We start from the raw sequence: 27,324 nt of genomic DNA on the forward strand, positions 1-27,324 counted from the left end.
TGTGCTGAGTGATGTAGGCTACGCAGTGGTGACCATGACATCTCAGGCCCTGCTGCAATGGCTTAGAGACTCAGGGCAGTCCTGGGGGTAGAGCTGATCCTGGGTGCACAGGGAAGGGCCGGGCAGTGTTGGGGGACCCAAGAACTAGGGCAGCCTGAAGTAGTCTGAGAGCACGGGCAGGCTTGTCTAGGGGAATGACTGCCTAAGCCTCATGTTGGCCCTAGGCTATGGGGAAAGGAAAAGGCCTGAGGGGTTCAAATCCCACATCATCCACTTTTTCCCCCTCTGTGTAACAGTCCCGGCTGTCCTGGCACTCACTCTGCAGACCAGGCCGGTCTCGAACTCACAGAGATCCGCCTGCCTCTGCCTTTCCAGGGTTGGGATTAAAGGTGTGCGCCACCATGCTATCCTTTTAAACTTTGAACCCCTGCCCAGTTTCCCAGTTGCTTGGTCACCCCAACTTTTGGCCTTCGACCCTCCTCAGCTGAGAGTGAACCGAGGATTCATCCCAATGTGATTATTCATTACTATTCATTATTATTGTAGTGCTGGGGATTGAAACCAGTACTTGGCACATTCTAGGCAAAGGTTCCAGTTTGGAGCCACGCCCCCAGCCCCTCACTGGTGGATTCTAGACAAACCCTCTACCACTGAGCTTCATGCCCAGTGTGTGTTTTATTTGGTCTTGCTATGTAGCCCAGGCTAGACTGGACCTGCAGATATTACTGCCTCATCATTTAGAGCACTGGGATTAAAAGCCTAAGCCACCACGCGGAGAACACTGAAGATTTTTGTTCGTTTGTTTTTAAAGATTTATCATGTATGTAATGTTCTAGGCAGAACATGTGTGCCTATATGCCAGAAGAGGGCACCAGATCTCATAATAAATGGTATGAGCCACCATGTGGTTGCTGGGAATTGAACTCAGGACCTCTGGAAGAGCAGCCAGTGCTCTTGACCTCTGAGCCATCTCTCCAGCCCAGGCCCAATTCTTTATGAGTGGTAGAAGCCAATGCTCCAAAAAACTTAATAAACGGGAATGTATGGTGGCCCAACACCTTTAATATAAGCACAGCGGGGCAGGGAGACTGAGGTAGGGTGATCTTTGTAAGTTCAAGGCCAGCCTGGTCTACATAGTGAGTTCCAGGCCAGCAGGGCTACTTAGTGAGACTCTCAAAATGAAAAACAAAACAAAAAACCAAAAACCTAATAAAGTCATTTTAACTCTCTTGAGATGCAGATGAAGAGGAGGAGGCCTGGCAAAACTGTGTACATTTCCTGGCACTACTCACTCAGCCTTAAAGTGTCAGTGCCAAGACTCACAGCATCCCCAGTGCTTACAGCAGGGGCGATCTTAAAAGATGGGAGGTTTCACACTGCTCTCTTCGTTTTCTGACAGGCTCGCATAGACAGCCCAGACTGGCCTCGAACTCACGGCGACCCTCCTGCCCCAGCGTTCCTCACAGATCTTCTGAGTTTTGTTTTGTTTTTCTTTGGGGCGGGGGTGGGGGTTGGAATTTTGTGGGTTTTTTGTTTTTGTTTTTGTTTTTGTTTTTTTGAGACAGGGTTTCTCCGTTGTAGCCTTGGCTGTCCTGGAACCCTGTAGAGGAAGCTGGCCTGGAACTCACAGAGATCCACCTGCCTCTGCCTCCCGAGTGATGGGATTAAAGGCGTGCGCCACCCGTCTTCTTTCCATCATTTTAAAGAGTTCAAGGCCCGTCTGAGAAATGGGTTTCTCGCAGACACCCTGGGTGCAGTGACACAGGCCGGCCGCGTGAGGGGGCGGTAGCGCCGCTCGCACCGGAGGCAGCCTCGGAGAGCAGCAGCGCGGCTCAGCCTCAGGACCACGGACCGCTGAGAACAAGAGCATCTCAGAGGGCCGAGAACAAAGCCCTTTTTAGAGCCGGGGACAAACGCCCCCGCCATCCCGGACGGGCGGAACGAAGCCACCACAGCCCTGCAGCACCTGGGAGACAAAGGACCTGGGATTCTTTCCCGGCTGCATCACAGAATAATACGTCATCCAGGGTCTTGTCATTGCAGCAGGGTGTTGCTTTGGTGCGACAGAAACCCGCTGTTGCAATCCGGGCTGGCTCCTCGCAGTGCGATCAGACTGGTTGGAAATCCACTATGCGTGCAGCTCCGGCTGGCCTCGAACTCTCGATTCGCCCTCTGCCTGCGATCCTTCGGTCCCCTGGAATGGATGGAATCCCCGAGCCGGTTTGAGCCGGTCCTGCTTAGAAGCATAACCGCATCGTAAGATTACTTCTGAGTGTCTGGGAAAGCGTTTTTTTAGGAGAGGAGGCGTGAGCCCGATCCCACCGCCGCTGACGCTGCGCCTTCTGCGCAGACTCGGGAGCCGGAAGCTCGGGAGGGGCGGCGGGAGCCGCTGCGGCGGAGCCGTCACGTGGAGGACCCAGTCTCTATTTATAGCACGCCCCGCCCCTCGACCGGGACAGCCCAATAGCAGCCAGAGCGCTCCCGCGAGGGGGCGGGGCCAACGCCCGAATCCCAGCGGCCGCCGCCAATGGAATCCGAGTGGGGGCGGGCTTGTTTTATTGTGACGTGAGGAGGGCGTGGCCACAGCGCCTCGGTCCGTGCACCAAGTAGGCGTGGCAAGTCCCAGGCCCGTAAGACAGTCGCGAGCATGCGTCGTGGGGGCGGTGGCGGGGCGGGGGGCGGGGCGTGTGCGTCACGGGAGGCGCCAGCCAATAGACGGCCGTCGTTGCGGCTCCCGGGGGCGTGGCCATGCAGATGAGGCGCCGGGTGGGCGGCCCAATGGGCGGGCGCCTATGCAGATGAGACGGTGACAGCCCGGCCAGCGGGCAGGCGGGCGGGCGGGCGGGCTGCTGGGGCGGGGAGGTGGGACCGGCGAGAGGGGCGGCCGTGGGGCCCGGCCGGGCTGGGGCGGGGGGCCGCAGCCATGATCCGGGCCTTCTCGTTCCCGGTGAGCCCGGAGCGGGGCCGGCTGCGGGGATGGTTGGAAGGCAGCCTGGCCGGGCTCTGCGAGTTGCATTGGCTCCGCGAGAGGCAGGAGTACCGCGTGCAGCAGGCGCTGCGGCTGGCCCAGCCCGGCCTGGGGGGCGCCGAGGCCGAGGACGAGGAGGACGCCGAGGAGGACGAGGATGCGGCAGCGGCGCGCAGGGCCGCGGCGGCCCTGGAGGAGCAGCTGGTGAGGGGTCGCCTGTCCGTGCGTCCATCCGTGCATCCCTCCCTCCCTCCCCCATCCGTTCCCCATCGTCCCTGTCCGTGTGTCGGGCTGTCCGTCTAGGCAGTGTCTGCCCCGGACAGCGGTCCTAGGGTGGGTGGGTGGGGGGAGGAGCGGGCTAGGGAAAAGAACGAGAGGCAAGACTGGAGACCCGGCCTCCCCCACCCCCAAATCGAGCTGCTGGGGAGGGTGCACGGCCTCCACCGGACCCTCCCTCCGCGTGGATCCTGTTAAGCACCCTGGATGCCTAGTGTATGTCGAGCCGAACACTTGGCTTCTTACAGCCGCCCCATCTCGTGAGGGGTTGAGAAGTCCCCATTTTACAGAGAAAGAAACTGAGGCTTAGAGAGACAGGAAGAGACTCACCCAAGGTCACACAGCCGGCATTCAAACATAACCTCCCTGTGGGTACCACCTCCCCCCCCACCCCGCTACCCATCCCTCCCTAAGTCCCCGGGGTGCTTGGAGATCCCTGGAGGGGGCAGGGTGGGGGAAGGGGAATCTTCGGGCCTCTGGAGGGAGGGACCCGCTTCTGAGAAGCTCACGGTCCCTGAGCACCCCCGGGGGCATTTTGATCCACCCGATGATACTTCACTCTTCCGTTTGGTCCCATGCCTCAGTAGCATAAGGGGAGAGGCCAGGTGAAAGCAGCTGGGGGTGGGGGGCGGGGAGGGCTGGATCTGACTCTCCGGGGCGGGGGTCTAGTGATGACTTTCAGGTTGAAAAGGCCCCGGCTTTGCCTCCCTCCCTGTATCACTTGCTGGAGTCTGGAGACCCTTTCCGGGGTGTCCCTCCCACCTTCCCGTGCCACAGCATCTCTGTTTCCTTTTCTTAACCCCGTCCCTGTCTCTATGGTTTTCCCAGACCTGCTTAGCTTCCAAAACCAACAGATAGGAGAAGTGCATGGGGCCGTGGTCTGGCCCTACCTAGGCTCTCGGTGATTTTCTCCCCCACTGTCTCCATCTCTCTTCCCTTCCCCCAGCCCACTGCCCTGGCCCATCCCGGTCTCCTAAGCCTCCGTGTGTGTGTGTGTGTGTGTGTGTGTGTGTGTGTGTGTGTGTGTGTGTGTGTACACATGTGTGTGGTCAGAGTTTCCCGTTTAGGGAAACCTGAGCCAAGGCTGTGGGGGGTGAGGAGGGGGTTCTGGCTGTTGCTGACCTCGGCTGCCCCCTCCCCAGATGGGAAGTGGGGAAAGAGGGCCGAGGCCAGACGCCCAGCCCCACCCCCCACCGGCCTGACCGAGCAGGAGGGGGACCTTACATTCTTCTCGAAGCAGAAACAGCTGTGGGAGACCCCGCCCCCCTCCCAAAGTTACAGACCGGGGCGGGGGGCTTCAAACAGGGCCCCCCCCAAGCCCCAAGCTGCCTTGGCTTTGCCGGACCCCACCATCCATCCCACTAGGAAAGGGAGGGAGAAGGCACCACGGGCATACCAGTAGTGGCCTGGCCTCTCTCCCTCCTCACTCTGCCCCTCACCTTCTCTGGGTCTGTTTGCCTTTCTGCCCCACTTCTCACGGCTCACGCCTCCCTGCTGGCATGAGGTGGCGATGGAAGAGACGGCTGTCCCCTCACACTCCACCCCTCTACCCTTTCCCCACTGTCGGGAGTCAAGGCTCGACCCAGCCTCAAAGAGGAGGCGGTGGCGGACTGGGCCAGGAGCCTGGCTGATGGAGAAAGTAGAAAAGGACTAAATATAAAACACTCCTGGCGTTGAGGGTTCCTGGGTCCTTCTGAAGAGAGAACGGGGCCACCTCTGATCCCCAAGCCCCCCTGTCTTATGAGACAACCTACATCTGCAGCGGTCTCTCAGAAACACACTCCCTCTGATGCAAGAAAAACTGACTGCGTGACTCTGCTAGAGGTGATGTGGCCGTGTGTGTCAAGCAAGAGTAGAGGCATTTCAGAAAAGAGAGGCGTGGCTGTTGCGTGTGGAGGGGCCCTGCTTGCTCCTGGGAAGGAAAAAGGTCCCTTCCAACAAGGAGGACTTGAGTTAGATTTGCAGAAGAACTTCTTAACATAGATGAAAGGGCATTGGGAGGTAAGGAGAGGAGAAAAAAGACAAGGGGAAGTTTAGGTGAAGGAGTCTCCCGAGAAGACATCAGGTCACTTAAAGATGAAGGAACTCCGGCTGTCTGTTCCCACAACTCTCTGGAAAGACTGAAATGATAGTTGTGGAATTTATTCCCCCCTCCCAATCAATCGTTTTACATATATTTTTAATTATGCAAGCGGTATTTGAAATTATTCCTGGTGAGATACTCTGAGCTTTCTTGTGACAATGTAAGCTAGCGTTTATGAGGCGCTGATAAAGAACGGGTCTTTTCATCCATTTTAGGCCTTCCATCGACATTGTATGATTCAGGCCCATGTTTCAGACCGGGAAAGTGAGACCCAGAGAGGTCAAGACACCTACCTGAGGTCTTAGAGCTGGGCAGTGGAAGAGATGAATTTGACTCTTGGCCACTGGGTACCGCTTCACACCTTACATATTTCATTAGCCTGTGCAGTGCCCCTCCGGTCTCCTTTGATTTCCTATGTTAAGAAGGCCACTATCATTTGACCTTGGTTTTGAGTCCATTCTGACAATTTGTATACCAGGAAAGAAATGGAGAGCACTGGCCAAAGCTTTAGTTTAATATATAACAGCACAGGGGCTGGAGCTAAGGGTTAGGAGGATAGGCAAGTGCTGTACCCCCGAGCCACACCCCAGCTTCTCACTGGGGGATTCTAGGCAGGGACTCTACCCCCGAGCCACACCCCCTGCCCCTCACTGGGGGATTCTAGGCAGGGGCTCTACCACTGAGCTATGTCCCCAGCCCTTTTGTTTGTTTGTTTAATTTAGTTTTGGTTTGGTCCAGATTTTGAGACAAGGTCTCACCCTGTGGTCCTGGTTGGACTAGAATTCAGAGATCCACCTGCCTCTGCTACTTTGTCTAGCCCTAAGTTCTCTTCTTGAGACTGGATTTCTTATGATTCCCAGACAGGCTTTAAACTTTGTATACTCCTGTCTTCCAGAGCACTGAATTATCTCAAACCCCACCCCTGGCCTACCTCAAAGATTTTGCTGTTTTATAAAATTCCAGTTTCTTAGGTGAGGCACCAAGGCTTTGCCTTTGGTCTTCAAAATGTGGCCAACCACAGTAGACACAAGGTATGGGAAGTTGTTAGATATGCAAATTTTGGGGTTCCAATCCAGGTATAGCCAGAAGCTCTCAAGCTGGGACTCAGTAACTGGTTTTTACAGACCCTCCGGGTTCAGTCAGGCTTAATACCCTTTCTAACTCCCATCAGCAGTGACAGACATATAGGATGGTGGCCCCCAGAAGATTGTGCCACCACTGGGTGTAGTGGTGCCTGCCTCTGATCTGAGTACTTGAGAGCACTCATCAGGTGACAGCAGGAAGATTGGGAGTTCAAAGTCATCCAGGCTACATAGGGAGTCCAAGGTCAGCCTGAGCTGCCTGAGACAGTCTCCAAACCCCAAAAGGAAGGCTGCTGGTAGCATTGTACGCAATACTCCTATCATGAAGTCACGGGATGATGCATTTCTCAGAACGTGTCCCTGTGACTGACTGCGATTCTGACCTCCTCCCTCCCCTGCACAGTCCTCTTCTGTTTCAGGACTGTGTCTTAGCGACAGCTCCACGGAAAGATCTGCCTCCGTCCATCTTAACAGCTGTGTAGTATTCCACCACGAACATAGGTGTTCATTCCTTCATCAGAAATGTTCTGCTAAGCCCAAGGGAGAGGAGTGCTGCCGTGAACAAAAACAGTCAGAAATCTCTGTCCTAGTGAGGGACACAATAGATAAGCAAGTGACACTCTGGTATATATTTTAAAGTCAGGAGGCAGGAGAAAGGCAAAGTGACAGGGTTCGGAATGACTAAGGAACTAGTTTCTAGAGGTGTGGCATGGAGGATCACATTAGAGGAGACCGGCTGTTAGGATGCGGTGGGGACAGACGCACAGAGCCTATGTTCCCAGTGGTAATGAGGAATAGGCAGCCCACTGGTCTGGTTCACGTGGGACATACTCAGGCCATTGATGATGGCAGCAGCCTGTGGCTCCCCCCCCCCCGCCCCCAGACACTTCCTAACTCTGTGTTATGTGCTTCTTTTTTCGGTCATGCTTAAAGTTGATTGATTGAGCCGTGGGCATCTGCACACATCCAGAGTAGGAGCCTCCGACCAGAGGCGTTTGTTGATGCAGACAGGGCCGAATGGGGGCTTCTGTTCAGGGAGGGGAGGGCAGGCCTGGAGGAGTCAAGGGCAGAGGAGGGGCTGGGGGGGGGACGACTGTGGCTGCTGCCCAGAGCCAGGCCAGTCTTTCTGCCCTAAATAGGCAGGGCTGGGTGCTGGTCCCGCCCTCCCATCGGCGGCCAGACAAGCTGCTTTTGTCTGAGGGTCAACCGTCTGCCCCTGGCAGCCACTACTTCTGGTCTCTGGTCTCACTCAGTCCCCTGTGAGACATTCCCTGGCCCTGCCGAGTTGTCTTCCAAAATAAGATAAAATTCCTGGATTTTTATTTTTCAAACTGTAGAAACGGGGTCTCGTTGCCCAGGCTGCCCCCAGACACACTGGGCAGCCAAAGATGGCTGTAAACTCCTTATCCTTCTGCCTCTAATCAGTACAGCCACGACAGGAACTATAAGGTCTGTGCCTCCACCCCGATTTTATGCAAGCCTAGGGGCTAGTTTCCTGCAAGGCAATCACTCTTCCAACTCAGCCTCATCCCCCACCCCAGTCCTGAGGGTCTTGGTTTCTGATCACTGCTATAGCCACCAGTAAGGCTAGACTTGTAGAAGGACTTCCAGGAGGCACAGAGGTTGTTCCTGAGGGAGATGAGCAATGAGTTGTGTGAAGTGTGCTGCATGCTTTTTGCCTTTCTTTCTTTCTTTCTTTCTTTCTTTCTTTCTTTCTTTCTTTCTTTCTTTCTTTCGTGTGTGTGCTTTTTGAAACAGGGTTTCTTTGTGTCGCCTTAGCTGCTCTAGGACTAGCTCTGTAGACCAAGCTAGCCCTAGTGCTGGGATTAAGGGCATGCGCCACCACTGCCTAGCCACACTGTATGTATTTTCTATGAAATAGCCAGTCTGCAGCAGGAAGCACTAAGAGGAGACTTCCATAAGAACTTTCCTTTGGTGATAAAGGACCATTTGAGGGAGAGCAAAGCTCCTAAGAAAGGAGGGTCAACACTGGCGAGGAGGCAACCCCATGGCCACCCTGGGCTCTGCCCACTCCTGCACACCCCCTTTTAGCATTGAACTCCCTCACAACCAAAAGACCTGTCATAAAAATTTACAGCGCAAGTTGCCACCAGCAATGCCCTACTCAGAAGATGCAGGCAGGAAAGTCATGAGTTCAAGTTCATGCTCCCCTGCATGGCAAGTTTGAGGCCAGTCTGAGCTTTGTGAGAATGAGGGGCTGAGGTGAAGCCAGCCTGGACCATGTGGTGAGTGAGGGGCAGCTAGGAAGATATTTCAGTCAGCTTCCTGACACTTGGGCATGGAGACCTGAGTTTGAATCCCCAGGACCCACATAAGAAGTCAGGTAAAAGGCTTGGTGAGGCTGAGATCTGTGGTAATGGGAAGGAAGAATCAGGAAGACTGTGGACTCATCAGAGCCAGGCTGGCCCAAGCAGGTGAGACCTGGCCTCAAAAAAATATAAGCTGGAGAAGTCTGGAAGTGGTGGCACACACCTTTAATCCAGCGCTCAAAAGGCAGAGGCAAGAGGATCTCTGTGAGTTGGAGGCCGGCCTGGTCTACAGAGGGAGTGCCGTGACAGCCAAGGCTACACAGAGAAACCTTGTGTTGAAAAACCAAATAAATAGATGACAGGTAGGTAGGTAGGTAGGTAGATAGATAGATAGATAGATAGATGTGGAGTGGCTGGAGAGATGGTTCTATGGTTAAGAGTCCTTGCAGAGCCGGGCGTTGGTGGCGCACGCCTTTAATCCCAGCACTCGGGAGGCAGAGGCAGGTGGATCTCTGTGAGTTCGAGGCCAGCCTGGTCTCCAGAGCGAGTGCCAGGACAGCCTCCAAAGCCACAGAGAAACCCTGTCTCGAAAAACCAAAAAAAAAAAAAAAAAAAAAAAAAAAAAAAAAAGTGTCCTTGCTGAACAATCCTGCTAACTAGAGTTTGAATCCCACCACCACATTGTGAGCCAAGTGTCTCACACATGCCTCTACTCGCAGCTCTGAAGAGGACAGAGATAGGAAAGTCACTGGGGATAGGACCCCAGGTTTGGGGGAGATTCCACTGCAAAGGAATAGGCAAAGAGTGGTGGAGTACACCTGACGCCCCTCCTCTGACCTTCATTCCCAAGTGCAGGTACACAGACACGCACATAGACACCTACATACATACATAATTATTTAAAAAAATATTAAGGTGGGAACGTGTTACGATAAATCTTTCTGCCAAAAGCCGCTGCGCCCCACCACCACGTATGCGCTCTACGCCAGTCACCCCCCCCCCCCCGAGTTAGGGCCCAAATGAATACACAGAAACTTGTATTAGGTTCAAAGCTGCTTGGCCAATGACTAGGATTCTCATCTGTTAAGTCTCAATTATCATACATCTATATATTTTATAAGACTTTCTTATCGGACGCCTTATTGGCGTCCCTCCTTGCCGGTGGAGGAGGTGAAGGGGAAAGAGCATGCTTCCTGTTTCTCCTTCTTTAAATATGAGTCTCCTTGCTATGTCACTTCCTGCCTGGATCACTTCTCTACTACATATCCCAGAATCCTCTTTGACTCCTAGTCCCGTCTAACTTGCTGTCTCATTGGCCAAATAGTATTTTATTTAGCAATCAATAAGATAAACATACACAGTACATTCCCCATCAGGAACGGGCGGTGGTGGCACACTTTTTTTTTTCCGAGACAGGATTTCGATTTCTCTGTAGCTTTGGAGGCTGCCTGGGAACTTGCTCTGTAGATCAGGCTGACCTCGAACTCGCAGAGATCCACCTGCCTCTGCCTCCCCAATGCTGGGATTAAAGGTGTGCACTACCACTGCCTGGCTGGTGGCATACAGATTTTATACCAGCACCCAGGAGGCAAACTCTGTGAGTTTGAGGTCTGCCTGATCTACATAATGAGTTCCAGGACAGCCAGCACTACATAGTTAGAGAGACCATGTCTCGAAAAACCAAAATGATCATAAAATTAATAAAGTCAAACAAAGGGATGCCTTTAATCCCAGCACTGGGGTTGAGGAGAGGCAGAGGCAAGAGGATCTCTGTGGGTTCAAGGTCAGGCTGGTCTGCACAGTGAGTTCCAGGGCTGCATAGGAAGACTCTGTCTCAAAACACAAAAAGGCAAAAACAAAGATGAGAAGACTGTAAGAGGAATATTCTTTTTTAAAAAAAAAATTTTAGAACAATTTTTTTAAGGTTTATTTGTTATGTATACAGTGTAACAGATGGTTGGGAGCCACCGTGTGGTTGCTGGGAATTTTACTCAGGACCTCTGGAAGAGCAGTCAGGGGGCTCTTAACCTCTGAGCTGTTTCTCCAGCCCAGTTTTTAAAAATTTTTATGTGCATGGGTGTTTGACCTGCATGTTTGAGTGAGGGGATCAGAGATCCTCTGGAACTGGAGTTACAGGCTGTGTGAGCTGTCTAATGGGTGCTGGGAATTAAACCCAGGTCCTCTGAAAGAACAGTCAATACTCTTAACCACTGAGCCATCTCTCCAGCCCCAGAAGAGGAATATCCTAATAGGGGTTAGGGAGCTGTGACCACAGATGGGGACATAGCTGGCAAAGAAGGGACAAAAGATGGGTCCTGAGTTTCAGCACACATAGATGGGGCTTACAGCATGAAGGCTGGAAGTTAGACAGAAGGACTTCCTCACAGGGATGAGGGGCAGAAAGCTGACATTTCCAAGTGGATCTCTGCCAGGGACTCCCGAACAGCAGGCTGGTGGGCTCTGGAGCCTTCTGACCACTCTGTTTTTGTGCTTCAGGAAGCCCTGCCTGGGCTCATCTGGGACCTGGGCCAGCAGTTGGGAGACCTGAGTCTGGAGTCTGGGGGTCTGGACCAGGAGAGTGGGCGCAGCTCAGGTGAGTCTGGGGGCAGGGTGGGATCTCTCCGGGACACCCCAGTCTGTCTGTGTCCTCTGTCTCTCAAGCAGCCCGTCTCTCCCAGACCCGCCTCTTCCCTTCCCCACCCCAGCTGGCTAATTGATTCAGCTTCTTCCTGGAATCCAGGCTTCTATGACGACCCCAGTTCTACCGGAGGCCCAGATTCACCACCCTCTACCTTTTGTGGGGACAGTGGCTTCTCCGGATCTGGCTCCTATGGACGCCTGGGTCCCTCGGACCCCCGGGGCATCTATGCCAGTGAGAGACCCAAGTCCCTAGGTAAGGTGGGTGGGGTGGGGCCCTGAGACAATCAGAAGATGGCTTTGAGCATAAAATTGATTGCACTTTAGATTCTCAGTTCTGGCTGGGAGCAGTCTTGGTGTAGTTTTAGCATCTCCCTTTGGACTTCTGTTTAGCTAATGGGGTCCTAAGAGTGTCTACACCAGCCAGGCATTTTGGTGCACGCCTTTAATCCTAGCACTTGGGAGGCAGAGGCAGATGGATCTCTGTGAGTTTGAGGCCAGCCTGGTCTGCATATCGAGTTTCAAACCAGTGAGGGTTCCTTAAATTTCTCCTTTCTTTCTTTCTTTCTTTCTTTTCTTTCTTTCTTTCTTTCTTTCTTTCTTTCTTTCTTTCTCTTTCTTTCTTTCTTTCTTTTTCCTCTCTCTCTCTCTCTCTCTCTCTCTCTCTCTCTCTCTCTCTGAGACAGGGTCTCTCTGTGTAGCCATGCCTGTTGTGGAATTCACTCTTTAGACCAGGCAGGCTGGCCTCAAACTCACAGAGATCGACCTCCCTCTGCCTCCCAAGTCTTGGGATTAAAGGCGTGCGTGCGCTAACTACCAAGCCTGGCCTCAAGAGGAAGTTGGTTTTAGAAAATATGCCCAGAAAAGAGGACCCTAAGAGAGACAATACCAGTATCTGCCTAGGAAGCAGATCTCCTGAGTTAATTGGGTGGGGGTACAGGGGAGGGTGGAAGGGGAGAGGGGGAAATGTACAGCTCAATAAAAACAAGTCCAAGAAAGAAAGAAAATGCAGACAACAAAGGCCTCATGCTCAGACCCTGACATTTGAAAGGAATGAGAGGAGCAGGCCAAGCTGGTATCCTAGAGAACAAGCCAGGAAACAGAAGTCACAAGTGCAAAGGCCCTGAGGCCAGAGCGTGGCAATTCTGGGCATCTAGGAGATCAATGTGTCTGCGGATGTAAGAATATGAATGCAGCCGGCAGTGGTTGTGGCGCACAACTTTAATCCCAGCACTCAGGAGGCAGAGGTAGGAGGATCTCTGCGAGTTCGAGGCCAGCCTGGTCTAGAGCGAGTTCCAGGACACAGAAAGGCTCAGGTTTCTCCAGGACAGAGAAACCCCATCTTGAAAAGAACAAAAAACAAAAAAAAACGAATGTTTAGGATTAGCAGTGGCATGAGGGAGAGCAGAGCAAGACACGTGGTGAGGAGATTTTGTCGAGAACCATAAAGGAGGGGATGAGGGAGGAGGGTCTTCAGGGAAGAGGAGGAGGAGAGAGAGAGACAGCTTGCCCTATCCAGACTAGTTGAGAAAAGCCTTGATTTTTATTTGGATTTGATGAAACAGGGTCTTGCTATGTAGCCCTGGCTGGCCTCCAACTTGGAACAATAATTCTCCTGCCTCAGTCTCCCCAGCGTTGGGGTTACAGATGTGGGCCACCACACCCAATTTAATTATTATTTGTTTGAGGCAGTGTCTCAGGTAGCCCAGGCTGGCCACTAACTTCCTATGTAGCTAAGAGCGACTTTAAATTCTTGATCCTTCTACCTGCATGTGCCCAGTGCTGAGGCTACACACTTGTACTTGCGTTTTTGTTGTTGTTGTTTATTTGGGGGGGGGTGCCTTGAAGTAGGGTCTCCTGCAGCTCAGGCTGGCCTCCAAAGTGTTAAGTAGCTGACAGTGACTTCCACCTCCTGAGTCCTGGGGGGAATCACAGAGGTGCACCAGCAAGCCCGTTATCTATTTACCTATTATTTATCTATTTATTTATTTGTTTGGTTGGTTTTGGTTTTTCGAGACAGGGTTTCTCTGTAGCTTTGGAGCCTATCCTGGATCTCGCTCTGGAGATCAGGCTGGCCTCGAACTCACAGAGATCCTCCTGCCTCTGCCTCCCGAGTGCTGGGATTAAAGGCGTGAGCCACCAATGCCTGCCTTAGCTACTTATTTTACACAATTAAATTGAGACACAGCTCAGGCTGGCGCGAAACCGGAGGCGATCCTCCTCTCCTGCCCCGGGGGCTGCATCACTTCCAGGCTAGTAAAGGCCTTTGAGTGTCCCACCCCTCTCTCTCTCCCTGTCCCTCTCTCTCTGTCCCACAGGTGACGCCAGTCCCAGCGCTCCGGAGACGGTGGTGGGCGCCCGGGCTGCGGTGCCCCGCTCCTTCTCGGCTCCCTACCCGACGGCTGCAGCAGCGGCAGCAGCGGGCCCCTTTTGAACAACTGGTCAACTTGAAGAGGCATCCCCCCCCCAAAAAAAAAATCCATTTGAGGAAAAACTCCCAATGAAGCTAGAATGCACAGAACTATTACATGCAGTGAAATGTCAATGACCAAGTGCCAGGTTCTCCACACAGCCATTTTATTCTGCAGAAGTCGCTTCCATTGACTTTGCAATGGGAAGACCCGTGGTTCTTGTGGGAACACATATTAGGGACCTACAGGAATGTGACTAGAGTGCAGCAGCCTGGATTCTTCCCGAAACACCAACACCACACACACACACACACACACACACACACACACACTAGCATCCCCACATATGAACAAGCACATACAAAAGATGTGCTGGGTTTTATATTGTTTACTCAGGTGTGTTTACAAATTCATTCTATAAGCTTTTAAATAGCCACAAAGTACTGTAACTTGTGGAAAGAAGGGTAGAAACCAATAGAGAAACAAATGTTCTTCTGCTCAAAGTGGATCACCTCTGTTAAACATCTAATGTTGCTTTAAATAGCACAAAGCAAATTATACTTTACCTGCAAACACTGACAAAACAGCTAACTATAAGTGTTCAAGGTGCATGCAGCACTCGGGAGGCAGAGGCAGGAGTATCTCTGTGAGTTCGAGGCCAGCCTGGTCTCCAGAGGGAGTGCCGGGACAGCCTCCAAAGCCACAGAGCGGGCCCCGCCAAGGTCTTCGTGAAGATCAAGGCATCGCACGCGCTGAAGAAGAAGATCCTGCGTTTCAGATCCGGTTCTCTGAAGGTCATGACGACTGTGTGAGTTGTTGGAAGGGGGGGCGCACGTGGTGCACCCCCCCAACACGCCTCATCCTCCACCCCCCTCCGCACCCACCTTCCAAAGACCCGTCCACAGCTGCCCTGGAGAGGCTGCTCGCCCCCCCACACACACCCCTCTCCCACACTGAGAGGCGCCCAGACTGCCCCACAACAGCTGGGTTTCAAAGCTTTGGACCAGAAAGTGCCCCTTCCGTGGGGCTCGCTCTCCCCGTCTGTACAATGGATGTCCACCATGTTTGCAAAAGCAGTAATTCCGTTCAGGCTCTGTCCCCCCCCCCAACTCCTCCTCCCGCTCCCTTTTAGTTTAGAAGCTTAGTCTGTTTCCTCTCCAGTTTCTCAATCAAAGCTTTCTCATTCTTCTTTTCCTGGCCCAGATAGGGCTCCCTTCTCATTCACAAAGTGCCCCCTCCATGTCCCTGGACCCTTAGGATATCCCCTGGGACTCCCGGGTGGTCAGAGACTCTGTCTGACTCAGGTTATGCCTGCAGAGTGCTTTGGAAGAAGTGGCACTGTCTTAGGGGCTTTTGAGGGTCAAGTAGGAGTTGCCAACACCCGGAAAGGACTCTTTCCGCTCCATCCCTGGACAATTATGGAGGACTGGGAGGTTAGAGAGAGGAAGATGGTTTCCATCTCGTGCCTCTCCCAGTGGGGAGTGGGGGAAACTGACCCTCAGCTGTTCCAATCCAGTGGGTTTTTTTTTAATTTGTTTTTTTTTTTTGATTTAAAAAAATATTGTATTTATTATGACAATGGTGACTCCCCCCAGTGCGTGGGGGGCCAGATTCTGTGTGTTTCTCTAACCTCTTTGTAAATAAATGCACAATGTTACATATTCCCTGGATTCTTGTTCCCTGTTAAAATGAGAAACGTGACCTTTCTTCTTCCAACCAACGTCCATGAAGCACCTCCCGAAGTTTGCTGTGGAACCGGCGATGCGCAAAGCCGGGTGGCGGGTCCCTGGTGGAATTTCAGCATCACTTCATGACCGCGGACGGACGCTGTGTCTTTGGTGACCGACCTTTGAGTTATATTTGGACATCCTTATGTTTTCGTAAACGTGACAGGTCATCAAGAACAAGGCTGGGGCGATGGCCCAGTGGATCAAGTGCTTGCCTTGATCAGGTGTGAGGACCTGAGTTCGAGTCCTCAGAAACCTTGGAAAGCCCCACTCTGTACAGTGGACGAGTTCTTAATGGAGGAGACAGGAGACTCCCTGGAATCCCAAAGGCCAGCCACACTGGTGTATGCAGTGGCAGACAACAGACTAGCAAGGACCGACATGCTAGATTGTCCTCTGGCCTCCACATGCGTAGCTTAATTCACACATGCACTAAAATAATTGTAAAGAAGTCGCCAAGATCCAGGACTGGGGAGTCCGCTGTTGTGTGAGCATGAGGACCTGAGACTGGATCACTAACACTCTTGTAGAAGCCAGCATGGTGGGAAAGTGAGGGAGATGGAGATAGACAGATGGCTGTGAGCTCCGGGCCAGCCTGGATTACATAGTGAGCTCTGGGACAGCTTGGATTACATAGTGAGCTCCGGGCCAGCCTGGGCTACACAGTGAGCTCCGGGCCAGCCTGGGCTACATAGCCCTATGTCAAAATAATATTTAATAATAATAAAACAACTTTTATTAAGACCGGGTGGTCCCTGGGCAACCCAAGCTGGCTATGAACTTGTTATATTCCCCATATTGGCCTGAAACTGGAGATCCTCCTGCCGCAGCCTCTGGAATTTGGAACCACAGGCATGCCCGCACCACACCTTGCAGTCATGTTCATTTTTAAAATCTCATGGGAGTGCGAGTAGGGGTGCTGTGTTAATTAGCATGTCTGACAGTCTGCTTTTAATTTTACTTTTGTTGTTGTTTTGAGACAGGGTTTCTCTGTGTAGCCCTGGCTGTCCTGGAACTCACTCTGTAGACCAGGCTGGCCTCGAACTCAGAAATCTGCCTGCCTCTGCCTCCCTAGTGCTGGGACTAAAGTGGTGTCCCACCACTACCCTGCTATTTTTACTTTTTATTCTTATGTATATGTGGGTTTTGCATGCATGCATGCCTGATGCCCACAGAGACTAGAAATCATCAGATCCCTTGGAATTTGAACTTAGGTCCTCTGGAAGAGCAGCCAGTGCTTTTAACCACTGAGCCATCTCTCTCACCCCTATTTCTCTGCTTTGGCACAGTCTTCTGTGTGGAATTTGGCCTTTGTGTTTCTTTTCTTTCTTTCTTTCTTTCTTTCTTTCTTTCTTCTTCTTCTTCTTTTTTTTTTTTTTTTTTTTTTTGCCTCTTCATAGCCTTTAAACATTTTTCTACTGGATAAGCTCAACAACTATGCCCATTTTATGGATGGGTAAATAGATACCTGGAAAGGCCATTACTAGCCCTGGTCACAAGGCCTTAGGACAATCAGGGTTCAGAGCCAATCTCCACCTGCTTCCACAGTGGGGAGAACGGGATATGTGTATCTGTCTGGGTGGGTCTCTCAGTCCCTTATAGCACTGAGAGACAAGATTGCAGGTCTGCCATGCTCTAGAGGACACAGCGGTGAACAAAACATGAGTCCCTGCCCCACTGTAGCAGGGACAGAGGAGACAAGTAATAGGAAATGATAGACTGGGGGTTGGGCTCAGTGGGTGGGGCCCTAGGCTCCAGCTGAACACCCAGAAACCAGGCATGGCCTGGTTACATCTGTAACCCCAGCACTTAGGAGGTGGAGGCAAGAAGATCTGGTCATCCTCAGTTTCCTAGTGAGTTTGAAGCTAGCCTGGGCTACGTGAAACTCATAGATAGGTAACTCATAGGCAAGCAGATGGCTGGGTGGATGTGTAGGAGCTGGAGGTGGGGCTCGGAGATAGACACCGGCCATGAGTTTGCTCCTCGGCACTGGGAATGCTGTTATTTTCCCAGGGCTGTTGCTTGTCAGGCCCTGGGGAATATTTGTTCCACCCAAGAGGCAGCGGAGGTCAGAAGGGGGAAGTGACTTGGCCAGGGATTCACAGGTCCTTAGTGATGGCCCAGATAAATAGAAATAGTTATACCACTCCCAGCCCCACTGAGCTGCTTTTTGGTGTCGTTTTTTGTTTTTCAAGACAGGGTTTCTCTGTGTAGCCCTGGCTGTCCTGGAACTCCCTCTGTAGACCAGGCTGGCCTCGAACTCAGATCCTCCTGCCTCTGCCTCCTGAGTGTCCACTGAACTTTCTATGTCCCGAGGATGGCCTTGAAATCCTTGATTCTCGTGCCTCCTCCTCTGGGGTGGTCGGATCTGGGACTGTAGGCATATACCACTAAGCACGTCTCCCCCCCTCTCTCTTGTATGTGTGTTTGAATGGGGGTCTCACACACTCTGAAGACAGGGTGGCCTCAAACAGGCAATTCTCCTGCCTCAGCTTCTGAGGCATTACAGCTGTGTGCCCATTCCACACCTGCCTAATGGCCATGTTCTTGATCCAGCCTTCCTCAACACGTCTGCTGTACTCATCTCTTCCTTGGTCACAGGAAGTGATCTTTGGGCAGGAGTGGGGGTGACTTAAGAGTTGATAAGAAACAGGCATGGTGGCGTGTGCCTCTATCCCAGCACTCAGAAGACAGAGGCAGAAGAATTGTTTTGACAAGGCTGGACTATGTGGTGAGCTGGCCACCCTGAGGTACATAAGGAGATCCTGTCTCCGTATCCCATCCCCTCAAAAGAAGGGTCAGTAATATTTGAACAGCTGTCTAGGGGAGTCAGGCTCTGGATAAGGTTAGACAGGAAGAGCCTGTGCGGAGGCCCTGAGGCAAGACTGCACCTCGCAGATTAAACAGACAGCACTAAGGCCAGGACATCAGAAGCAAAGGAATGGAGAGTAAAAAGAGACACTAGCCATGTTGGGCTTTGGGTGGGACCCTGAAGCCATAGACAGAGCTGTAAGTATGGAAGTTTGCCAGTCAGATTTTGTTTTGTTTTGTTTCATGGGAGGAGTTAAAAGCCTCGATGAGCCGGGCGTTGGTGGCACACAGCTTTAATCCCAGCACTCGGGAGGCAGAGGCAGGCCTGGTCTCCAGAGGGAGTTCCAGGACAACCTCCAAAGCCACACAGAGAAACCCTGTCTCGAAAAAACAAAACAAAACATAAACAAACAAACAAACAAAAAAAACCTCGCTGAAATGTAACTTGTTTTTTGTTTTGTTTTGTTTTGGTTTTTTTTTGTTTGTTTGTTTTGTTTTGTTTTGAGACAGGGTTTCTCTGTGTAGCTTTGGAGCCTATCCTGGCACTCGCTCTGGAGACCAGGCTGGCCTCGAACTCACAGAGATCTGCCAGCCTCTGCCTCCCGAGTGCTGGGATTAAAGGTGTGCAATGCCACCAACGCCCGGCGAAATGTAACTTGTACACTATAAAATCCACCCATATGAAGCATACAGTTCAGGCTAAGTGTGAGTGCCCATTCCAGTGCATGGGAGGGAGAGACAGGAGGACCTCTGAGTTTGTGGTCAGCCTGGTCTGCATAGTGAGTTCCAGGCTAGCCACTTCACCAGCCCCCTGACACTTCTTGTTCTGGACCTCTTAAGCTTGCTGTGGGAGCTATATGGCTCAGTGGTTAAGAGCTCTTGTTCTTACAGGGGACCCCGGTTCAGTTTCTGGCACACACATGGTGACTCACAGTTGTCTACAACTCCAGTTCCAGGGGATCTGACACCATCTTCTGACCTCCGTGGGCACCAGACACACACACACACACATGTGCACAGGCATACATTAAAGAAAAGCACTTATACTTAAAACTAAAACTAAAACTATTAATAATGATCTTTGGGGGCAGAGAAATGGCTCAGCAGTTAAGAGCACTTTCTGTTCTTTCAGAGAACCTGGGTACAGTTCCCAGCATCCACATGGTGGCTCACAACTGTTCGTGGGTACCTGCACGGTACACATACATACATACAAAAAAGCAAACATACATATAAAATAAATCTTTAAGAAAATGACAAGAGGGGCTGGAGAGATGGCTCAGAGGTTAAGAGAACCGGCTGCTCTTCCAGAGGTCCTGAGTTCAATTCCCAGCAACCACATGGTGGCTCACAGCCATCCGTAATGAGATCTGTCATGTTGGTATACATGCTGGCAGAACACTGTATATATAATAAGTAAATCTTTAAAAAAAGAAAAGAAATTAGCCCGGCAGTGGTGGCGCACGCCTTTAGTCCCAGCACTCGGGAGGCAGAGGCAGGCGGATCTCTGTGAGTTCGAGGCCAGCCTGGTCTCCAGAGTGAGTGCCAGGACAGCCTCCAAAGCCACAGAGAAACCCTGTCTCGAAAAACAAAAACAAAAACAAAAGAAAAAAGAAAAAGAAAAAGAAAATGAAAACGAAAAAATTGCTATGTAGCTAAGGCTAGCTCCATGCTGAATGCTGCTATTGCAGGTATTCCCAGGTTTGCGGCACCCGTGGTTTCCTGCATGCTAGGAAGCGTTCTATTAGTTAACACACACACACACACACACACACACACACACACACACACACACACCCCTCTCCCAACACCTTTTCTAGACAGAGTCTCACAGTCTAACACCAGCTAGGATGGAACTCACTAAGTAGTCCAGGCTATCCTGGAATTTCCAGTCTTCCAGGCTCACCTTCCTAAGTGCTGGGATTACGGGTACTCTGAGACTTGTTTTAAGACAAAGGCCTTGTGACTTCTCTACAGGCTGACAGGGTCGGAGGCAAAAGGCCAGACGTGGAAGCCAAGAAGACAGTGGAGCTGGAGGGAGTTTGTGGGAAGGAACTGGATTCTGGACGAGTTTAAGATGCTTAATACTTAAGGACTTGGAGATGGCTCAGCCCGTTGAAGGCCTTTGCCATCAGCCTGAGGACCTGAGTTCCACCCTGGGACCCACACGATGAGGGGTTCACAAGGTGTCCTCTGACTTCCATAGCAAGGCGGGGGCACAGGCACACACAATGAATAAAATGCAAATATATATATTTACTTATTTAATGTAAGTATATATCATTTAAATATATTTAATAGAGAGGCTGCTGAGGTCTGTAGATTAGGAGGGGTCTGGAGGTTATCCATTTGTGTCCGTCTGTCCTCCCTGTTCCTCCCTCTAGCCTTTGGTCGGGAGACAGGGTCATCACCCTGTCTTTCCAGCATTAAGCAAGCTGAGTTTCCTCCTCAGGGGCACCCTAGGCCAGATCTGGGGATGAAAACCAGCTGCGGGAGGCGCCGGGCTCGGCGCAAGCCCAGGCCCCTCCTCGGCGCCGGCAGACACCGCTCGGCTGGTGGCGGGGGTGGGTGGGGGAAGGGGGTAGGGGGGGAAGCTCCTTGGCTCCCCTCCCCCTCCCGCAGCCCCGGCCCGGCGCCCTGGCACGTCCGGCGGCGCGCCTGATGCTTTCCAGATGTGGACCGCGTTCTCCTTCCAACCTGGCCCTACGAGCCCACGAGGGAGGGGGCAGGGAGCCAGGGTCCAAAAAAAAAAAAAAAAATATCTCAGTTCCAAAAAAGTTATCAGCATGGCTCAGGCCCCCTCCATCCCAGCTCCCTAGGGATGGCCGAGGCAGGAGGGTCGCCAAGTTGAAAGCCTGGGCCACAGAATGAGTTCAGGACCAGTCCAGGGCGAACTAAAGGAGACCGTCTCAGAACCACAAAGTCAAAAGAGGGGTCGTGGATGCAGAGCTCTGGGTCAGCACGTGCGAGACTTCAGATCCGTTCCCCGGTACTGCGGGGCGGAGCTGTCAGAAGCTTTCCCCGAGCAGGCGTCTGGCTTCCCGGTGCGGGCGGTGAGAACCGACCCGGGCTTGAGCTGTCAGCGTGCGACTGAGACGCCTCTCCGGACTCCACCTCCTTCCCAGGGATGCAGTAGCCATCGGTGCGAGCCAGGATGGGAAGGAGCGCCAAGCCCCGCCCTCTCTCCCTTACAGGCCCCGCCCCACACCCGCCCCGGCCACACCCACACCACGCCCCCTCCGCTGCCCCGCCCCCCGCGCCCCGCCGCGTGGTCGGGCGGGAAAGGCGCGCTCTGAATCTCACTTGGCAGAGACCCGGCTCTGTCTTCAAGTCTCAGTCCGTGTGTCTGTCTCCTGTGACCTCTCCCTGGACCTGCCGGCTTCTGTCCCGCTGTCCCGCTTGTCTCTCTCCGCCCCTCTCACCCCTCTCTCTCTGAAGTTCCCTGTCCTCTCCCTCTGATCCCTTCCTTTTTTTTTTTTTCACCTTCCTAGGAACCCCATTTCTCCTCTCATCCTTCTCGCCACCCCCCACACCCCCACACCCCCCGATCTCTGGTTTCTATCTTCTGCAAGGCTGGTGGCCGGCGATGCCTCGTCGTCTTGGCGGCTTCTGCGCTCGCTCCTCCAGTGACTTTGGCTCGAGCGCGCCCCCGTGTGGCCAGCAGTGGGGGGCCGCGAGGGCGAACGAGAGACCAAGAAAGTGATGCCGTGGTGCCTGCTGTGGTTGGCGTCTGTCCCACGCGGCATCCAGAGGTGGTGCGACCCACGCCAGCGTGAGGGCACGCCTCGGAGGCGGTGTGGGGCACCAGGGGGACGACGTGTGACGGTGTGACACAGTGGGATTGGGAACGACAAGGAGGGATTGAGCGGGACTGAGTGAGCGTGTGTGGCCTTGGGCCTGGGAGAGAAACTAACTGGAGGCTGCCCATGATGTATGTAAGCGGGGGCGGGGGGGGGTCGGGGGTCGGGGGAGAGCTCGTGTGTGTTACGAGAGCAGAGTGAGTCCACCCAAGTGATGGCATGAGCCAGCGATGCAAAAGGGAGGCACACAGGGGGATCCGGTGTGGACAACCGTGTGAGCATGTAACAGTGTGTCTGCCACAACACTGGTGGGTCACGCGTGAGGAGCTGGTTGGTCACATGTGGCACTGAGGCTGCCCTGCGTCTGTGGCTGCCTGTGCGAAAGCATGCAATTATTTGTTTGGGGACTCAACGGTAAGACTGGGAGAACGCTGAGCGAGGAAGAGACAGTGTGAGCATGGCAAGCATTTGAGGCCCAGCAAAGACTATGTCCAGGCCAGTGTGTGTGTGTGTGCGCGCGCGCGCGCGCAACACCACACCATTGTGTGTCAACAGTGTATGACACCAAAAGACAGTGTGTGGGTCTGACAGGGATTACATGTGACCCTGTGGCTGGGGGACACACGACCATGTGTGCCATGTGTGTCCGGAAACTCACCAGGAGTAAATGTGGCCACACACAGGCACCCCTGGAAAGGAAACCGTGTGGTCCCGCCTCACACTAAGCAATGGAGCGCTGGGCGGAGAGGCTGAACCGGTATTGTATGCCACCACGTGAGATTTGGAGAAAGGTGTGAATGAGAGCTTGAAGAGAAGCCGAAACTGCGCTTGTAAGGATGACAATACGCACATTTGACACCCTAAGAGAGGGCACCTGACTGCAGTGGTGCCAGCCAGTGCTGCTGGCCATGGCAGGCTGTGCTGTGAGACGCCACGAGCCACCGCGGTGGGCTGGGCGGTGTGTTGAGACCTTTGGCGCCGAGTATTATTGTGCTGAGCACTGTAGCCCAGCAAGGTCCTCTGCGGCCCAGCAAGGTACTCAGCACCCCTGTGTGAGTGACTTGAGTCTGTGTGCTGCTGAGAGCGTCTCTGCGATGGGGTGATGCTGAGGTGACTGTCGGTTTGCTTGTGCGAGCGGCGTGAGGGTGCATGGGACACACGGGAGAGGCCTGTGTGCATAAATATACTTACCTAGAGGGGCTATCCTTTCCTGCCAGTGTGAAAGAGGGACTCTAGAGAGAGAAAGACATGGATGAAACACACACACACACACACACACACACACACAGAGAGAGAGAGAGAGAGAGAGAGAGAGAGAGAGAGAGAGAGAAGAGAAGAAGAAGAAGAAGAAGAAGAAGAAGAAGAAGAAGAAGAAGAAGAAGAAGAAGAAGATACATAGGCAAGGAGAGGACCCACAGAGACAAACCTGGGCGTGGAGACAGGTGGTGCCTAGGAGGAGGCGGTCCTGAGGAGCTGCACCCCAGGGGAGGGGGTGGGGCTGGGAAGGGGACCAGACGCTGCCTCTCTCAGCCTGTCACCCGCCAGTCATCCCAGCCCTGAGCTGCAACAGGTAGGAGGCTCCTTTCCGGGGTCCCAGTGGCTGGTTGGTGGCCACCACCGTCGGTCTGTCCGGGGTTGAATGAGTGAATGGGTGAATGAAGGAATAAATGACTATAGTTCCATGGGTCCCCATCATTCCCTCTGTCCTTCTGTTCGTCTATTTATCCCTCACCCTCTCTCTCCTCTTCCCTTGCTCCGTTTCTTTTCTAACACTGCTTGTCTGGGTCCCCCCCCACCCCTCCTGTCTCCCTATCTCCTCCGCTCCCGTTCCCTCCGTGCCTCTTTCTTTCCCTATACCCCCCCTTTCCCTCCCTCTCCCTAGCGTCGTCTTCGTCCATCATCTCTCCCCCCAAATCTGTCTCCATCCTCAGTCTATTTTCCTTCTCCATGCCTGTCTCCCCTTCTGTCACATTGTTACCCCTCCCCATTGGTTTTTCCTCTTGTCCTCCCCCCCCCCCGCCTCTATCCTCCAAGCCCCTCTGCAGGGCTGGCTGGGTTGGCTTGCCCCAGCCCTCTCCCCTGCCTGCTAATGAGCAAGAGAGCCTTTGAGGTAGCCAAGGCTGGGGCGGGAGTGGGTCCCTGAGGGTGGCAGAGGGGGCAGCTGCTGCCGAGGCCCTAATGAGGCCCCCTCTGCGCCCCTCCCGCCGAGATCTTAATTCTCAGCTCTCCCTGGAGTCGCTGCTAATTGGCCTGGGGAGCCCCCCCCCTTCCTGGCTCAAGCTCTGTCCCCAGGGGGTGAGGGCACCTGGATCAGTAGATTCTGGTCGCGCACCTGTGGCCCGGTCCTTCCGGCCCTGCCTTCACCTGCCTCTCAGCCTCCCTTCTGTGTCTCCCTCCTTCCTTCCCTGGCGCCTGTACGCTTCCCCCAGCGGACCTCTTGGTGGGTACCCCCATCCCGGGGGCACCCCTCCATCCTCCTGCCCTCCTCCCGAGTCGCCACTCTTTCCTCTACCAGCCTCTGGGACCCCTCTTCTCCTGTTACTGGGTCGCATCACTACTCCCCGGGGGATCCAGACGGGTTCCAGCCCCCCAGTCCCCACTCCTGCCAGGGATTTAACTCCTTCCCCGTGGCAGCCATGTCCAACAACATGGCCAAGATCGCTGAGGCCCGCAAGACTGTGGAGCAGCTGAAGCTGGAAGTGAACATCGATCGTATAAAGGTACGCAGACCCCGCGGGGACAGCGTTTGGGGGTGGGGTGGGGTGGGGTGGGGGCTCTACGCCAGGCTCTGCTGAGGGAGGAGCCTGGAACGGAGGCGGAGTGGGAGGGTGGGGCTCAGCTTGGGGGCGTGGTCGGTCAAGGCGTGGTCAGGACCCTGGGCGCTCGCCCAAGGTTACCAAGCCCGTTAGGGAGGGTCCGCTGCAGTTCCACACCTCGCCTGCAGGTGTCGCAAGCGGCAGCCGAGCTCCTGGCTTTCTGCGAGACGCACGCTAAGGACGACCCGCTGGTGACTCCTGTCCCCGCCGCCGAGAATCCCTTCCGCGACAAGCGACTCTTTTGCACCCTGCTCTGAGCCCTCAAGACAAACTTTATTCTCCCCCGCCGAAGTATGAATCCAATAAACTTGGTGACTTGGTGGTGCCTGCACTTTAGGGGAAACCGAGGCACGAGCAGAGTGTGGGGGGAGGGGGACACCTTTGAGGGAGCCTGCGTCCGTCCCTTCTCTTTCTTTCTGAGCGTGTGTTGCCGAGTGTGAGCTGTGTGGATGGCGAAGCACTGTGACCCCCGCAAGAAATGAGTACTTAGCCCTGCTCCTTTTTTTTCGTTTCCCCATCAGCTTGGGAATAGCTGGCTACCTGGTGCAAGATAACCATTTCACAGCTCCAGGGACTGAGTCAAGGGAGGCCCCTTTCTCAGTTACACAGCTGAGCAGTCAAGACTGAGGCACGAACTTCAGGCTCCCTGTAGCTCAGCTGCCTCATCTCCTGCACTCCCTCCTGGCGGGGACTTAGGGGGGGTCTCTGCTCATCCCCTGAAGAATCCTTCCAGGTTTCACGTCTTGTTGCCCCTGCCACTGGCTTACTTTTTTAAAAAGTTATTTATTTTTATTTATTATGTATACAGACAGTGTTCTGCTTGCACACCAGAAGGGACCAGATCTCATTATAGATGGTTGTGAGCCACCTTGTGGTTACTGGGAATTCAGGACCTCTGGAAGAGCAGTCAGTGCCATCTCTCCAGCCCACAGCTGGCTTGCTTTTTTTGTTGTTGTTGGGGTTTTTGTTTTGTTTTTCGAGACAGGGTTTCTCTGTGGCTTTGAAGACTGTCCTGGAACTCGCTCTTGTAGACCAGGCTGGCCTTGAACTCACAGAGATCCGCCTGCCTCTGCCTCCTGAGTGCTGGGATTAAAGGTGTGTGCCACCACCGCCTGGCCTGGCTTTCTTTTTAAAACAAGATTTATTTTATTTTAATGTCTGTGTGTGCACGTGAGGGCGGTGTCCAAGGAGACCAGAGGAGAGGGTGTCAGATCCCCTGGAGCTATAGTTAGAGAGATTGTGAACTGTTCTATGTGGGTGCTGGGAATCGAACTCTGATCCTCTGGAAGAGCAGTATTTGCTCTTAAGCACTGAGCAAACTCTCCAGAAACACCCACACCCACACACTTTTTTTTTTTTTTTTTTGGATATCACTTCATAACCCTGGCTGGCCTGGAACTCTCTCTCTGTAGACCAGGCAGACCTCAAACTTACAGAGATCCTCCTGCCTTTGCCTCCTGAGTGCTGTGATTAAAGGAGTGCACTAATATGCCCAGCACCCCCACCACACACTTTTAAGTACTGGGGATTCGAACCCAGGGCAAACAAGTAATTTACCACTGAGCCACGCCCAACCCTTCACTGGGAGATTTTAGGTAAATGCTTCCTGTTAAGCAATTTCACCAGTTCTCATACTCTTTCTTTTTAAATTTTTTGTTTTGTTTTGAGACGGGGTTTCTCAGTGTAGCCCTGGAGGTCTCAGAACTCACTCTCAAACTCAGAGATCTGTGTGCCTCTGCCTCCTGAGTGCTGGGATTAAAGGTGTGGGCCACCACATCTGGCTCTCCTCTTAACTTCTTATTTAGAGACGGGGTTTCACTGAGTAGCTGGGGTTGCAGGCCTGTCTCCTCTAATTTACTCCTGTCTTTAAGCACCGACCTTGTTCTTTTTTCTTTGGTTTTTTGAGACAGGGTTTCTCTGTGTAGCTTTGGAGTCTATCCTGGCACTCGCTCTGGAGACCAGGCTGGCCTCGAACTCACAGAGATTCGCCTGCCTCTGCCTCCCGAGTGCTGGGAGTAAAGGCGTGCGCCACCATTGCCCGGCTGACCTTGTTCTTAATCCATCTACTCACCGACTCATTCACTCTTCCAAACCATCCCTGGATCCCTGCTCTGTGATCGGTCCTGTCACAGGCAAAGCTGGGGATGTGACTATAGGCAGAGAGAGCCTTGGTTCTGGGGAATCTAGATGCTGGTCTCCTCCATTGGGCAGAGCTGAGGTGAGAGACTTGAGAGAGCTAGGAGGAGGGGATCATCTGGGCTGGGATACAGACTTGATAGAATTTGGGGAACCTGGATGAGAAAGTCATGTAGTTTAATGACAGGAAGAACAAATGAAGACAGTAAATCATACACGAGCCCCCCTCTGTCCCTCTCCTGCTGTTATCTTAATTTGGGGTCCTGTGGGCCCCGACTCGGCTATTTCTTTCTGAACTGTGAGGACA

The 27,324-nt window shown here is 53.2% G+C and overlaps 2 protein-coding genes across 5 annotated transcripts; both read left to right on the top strand.

The window, feature by feature from the left end:
* The first annotated feature begins 2,821 nt into the window (after positions 1-2,821).
* On the top strand, positions 2,822-13,750 carry LOC113837375 (dapper homolog 3). Its single transcript, XM_027431315.2, has 4 exons — positions 2,822-3,172; positions 11,176-11,272; positions 11,420-11,572; positions 13,635-13,750. Exons 1-4 carry the CDS (start codon positions 2,924-2,926, stop codon positions 13,748-13,750), a joined length of 615 nt encoding a protein of 204 aa, XP_027287116.1. The 5' UTR covers positions 2,822-2,923.
* A 7,772-nt stretch (positions 13,751-21,522) lies between these two features.
* LOC113837383 (guanine nucleotide-binding protein G(I)/G(S)/G(O) subunit gamma-8) lies at positions 21,523-25,212 on the top strand. Of its 4 annotated transcripts, none has more exons than XM_035449423.1 (3): positions 21,523-22,090; positions 24,581-24,785; positions 25,010-25,212. In XM_035449423.1, the coding sequence occupies exons 2-3, from the start codon at positions 24,702-24,704 to the stop codon at positions 25,136-25,138; spliced, it is 213 nt and encodes a 70-aa protein (XP_035305314.1). In that variant the 5' UTR covers positions 21,523-22,090; positions 24,581-24,701; the 3' UTR covers positions 25,139-25,212. The 4 variants fall into 4 exon arrangements, with proteins under 4 accessions (XP_035305314.1, XP_027287136.1, XP_027287134.1 ...); XM_027431335.2 differs by lacking the exon at positions 21,523-22,090 and adding an exon at positions 22,221-23,635 and having other exon boundaries at positions 24,700-24,785; XM_027431333.2 differs by lacking the exon at positions 21,523-22,090 and adding an exon at positions 22,223-23,635.
* Positions 25,213-27,324: the final 2,112 nt, after the last annotated feature.

Source organism: Cricetulus griseus, chromosome 9 (assembly GCF_003668045.3).
Source record: "Cricetulus griseus strain 17A/GY chromosome 9, alternate assembly CriGri-PICRH-1.0, whole genome shotgun sequence".
NCBI classification, from domain to species: Eukaryota; Metazoa; Chordata; class Mammalia; order Rodentia; family Cricetidae; genus Cricetulus; species Cricetulus griseus.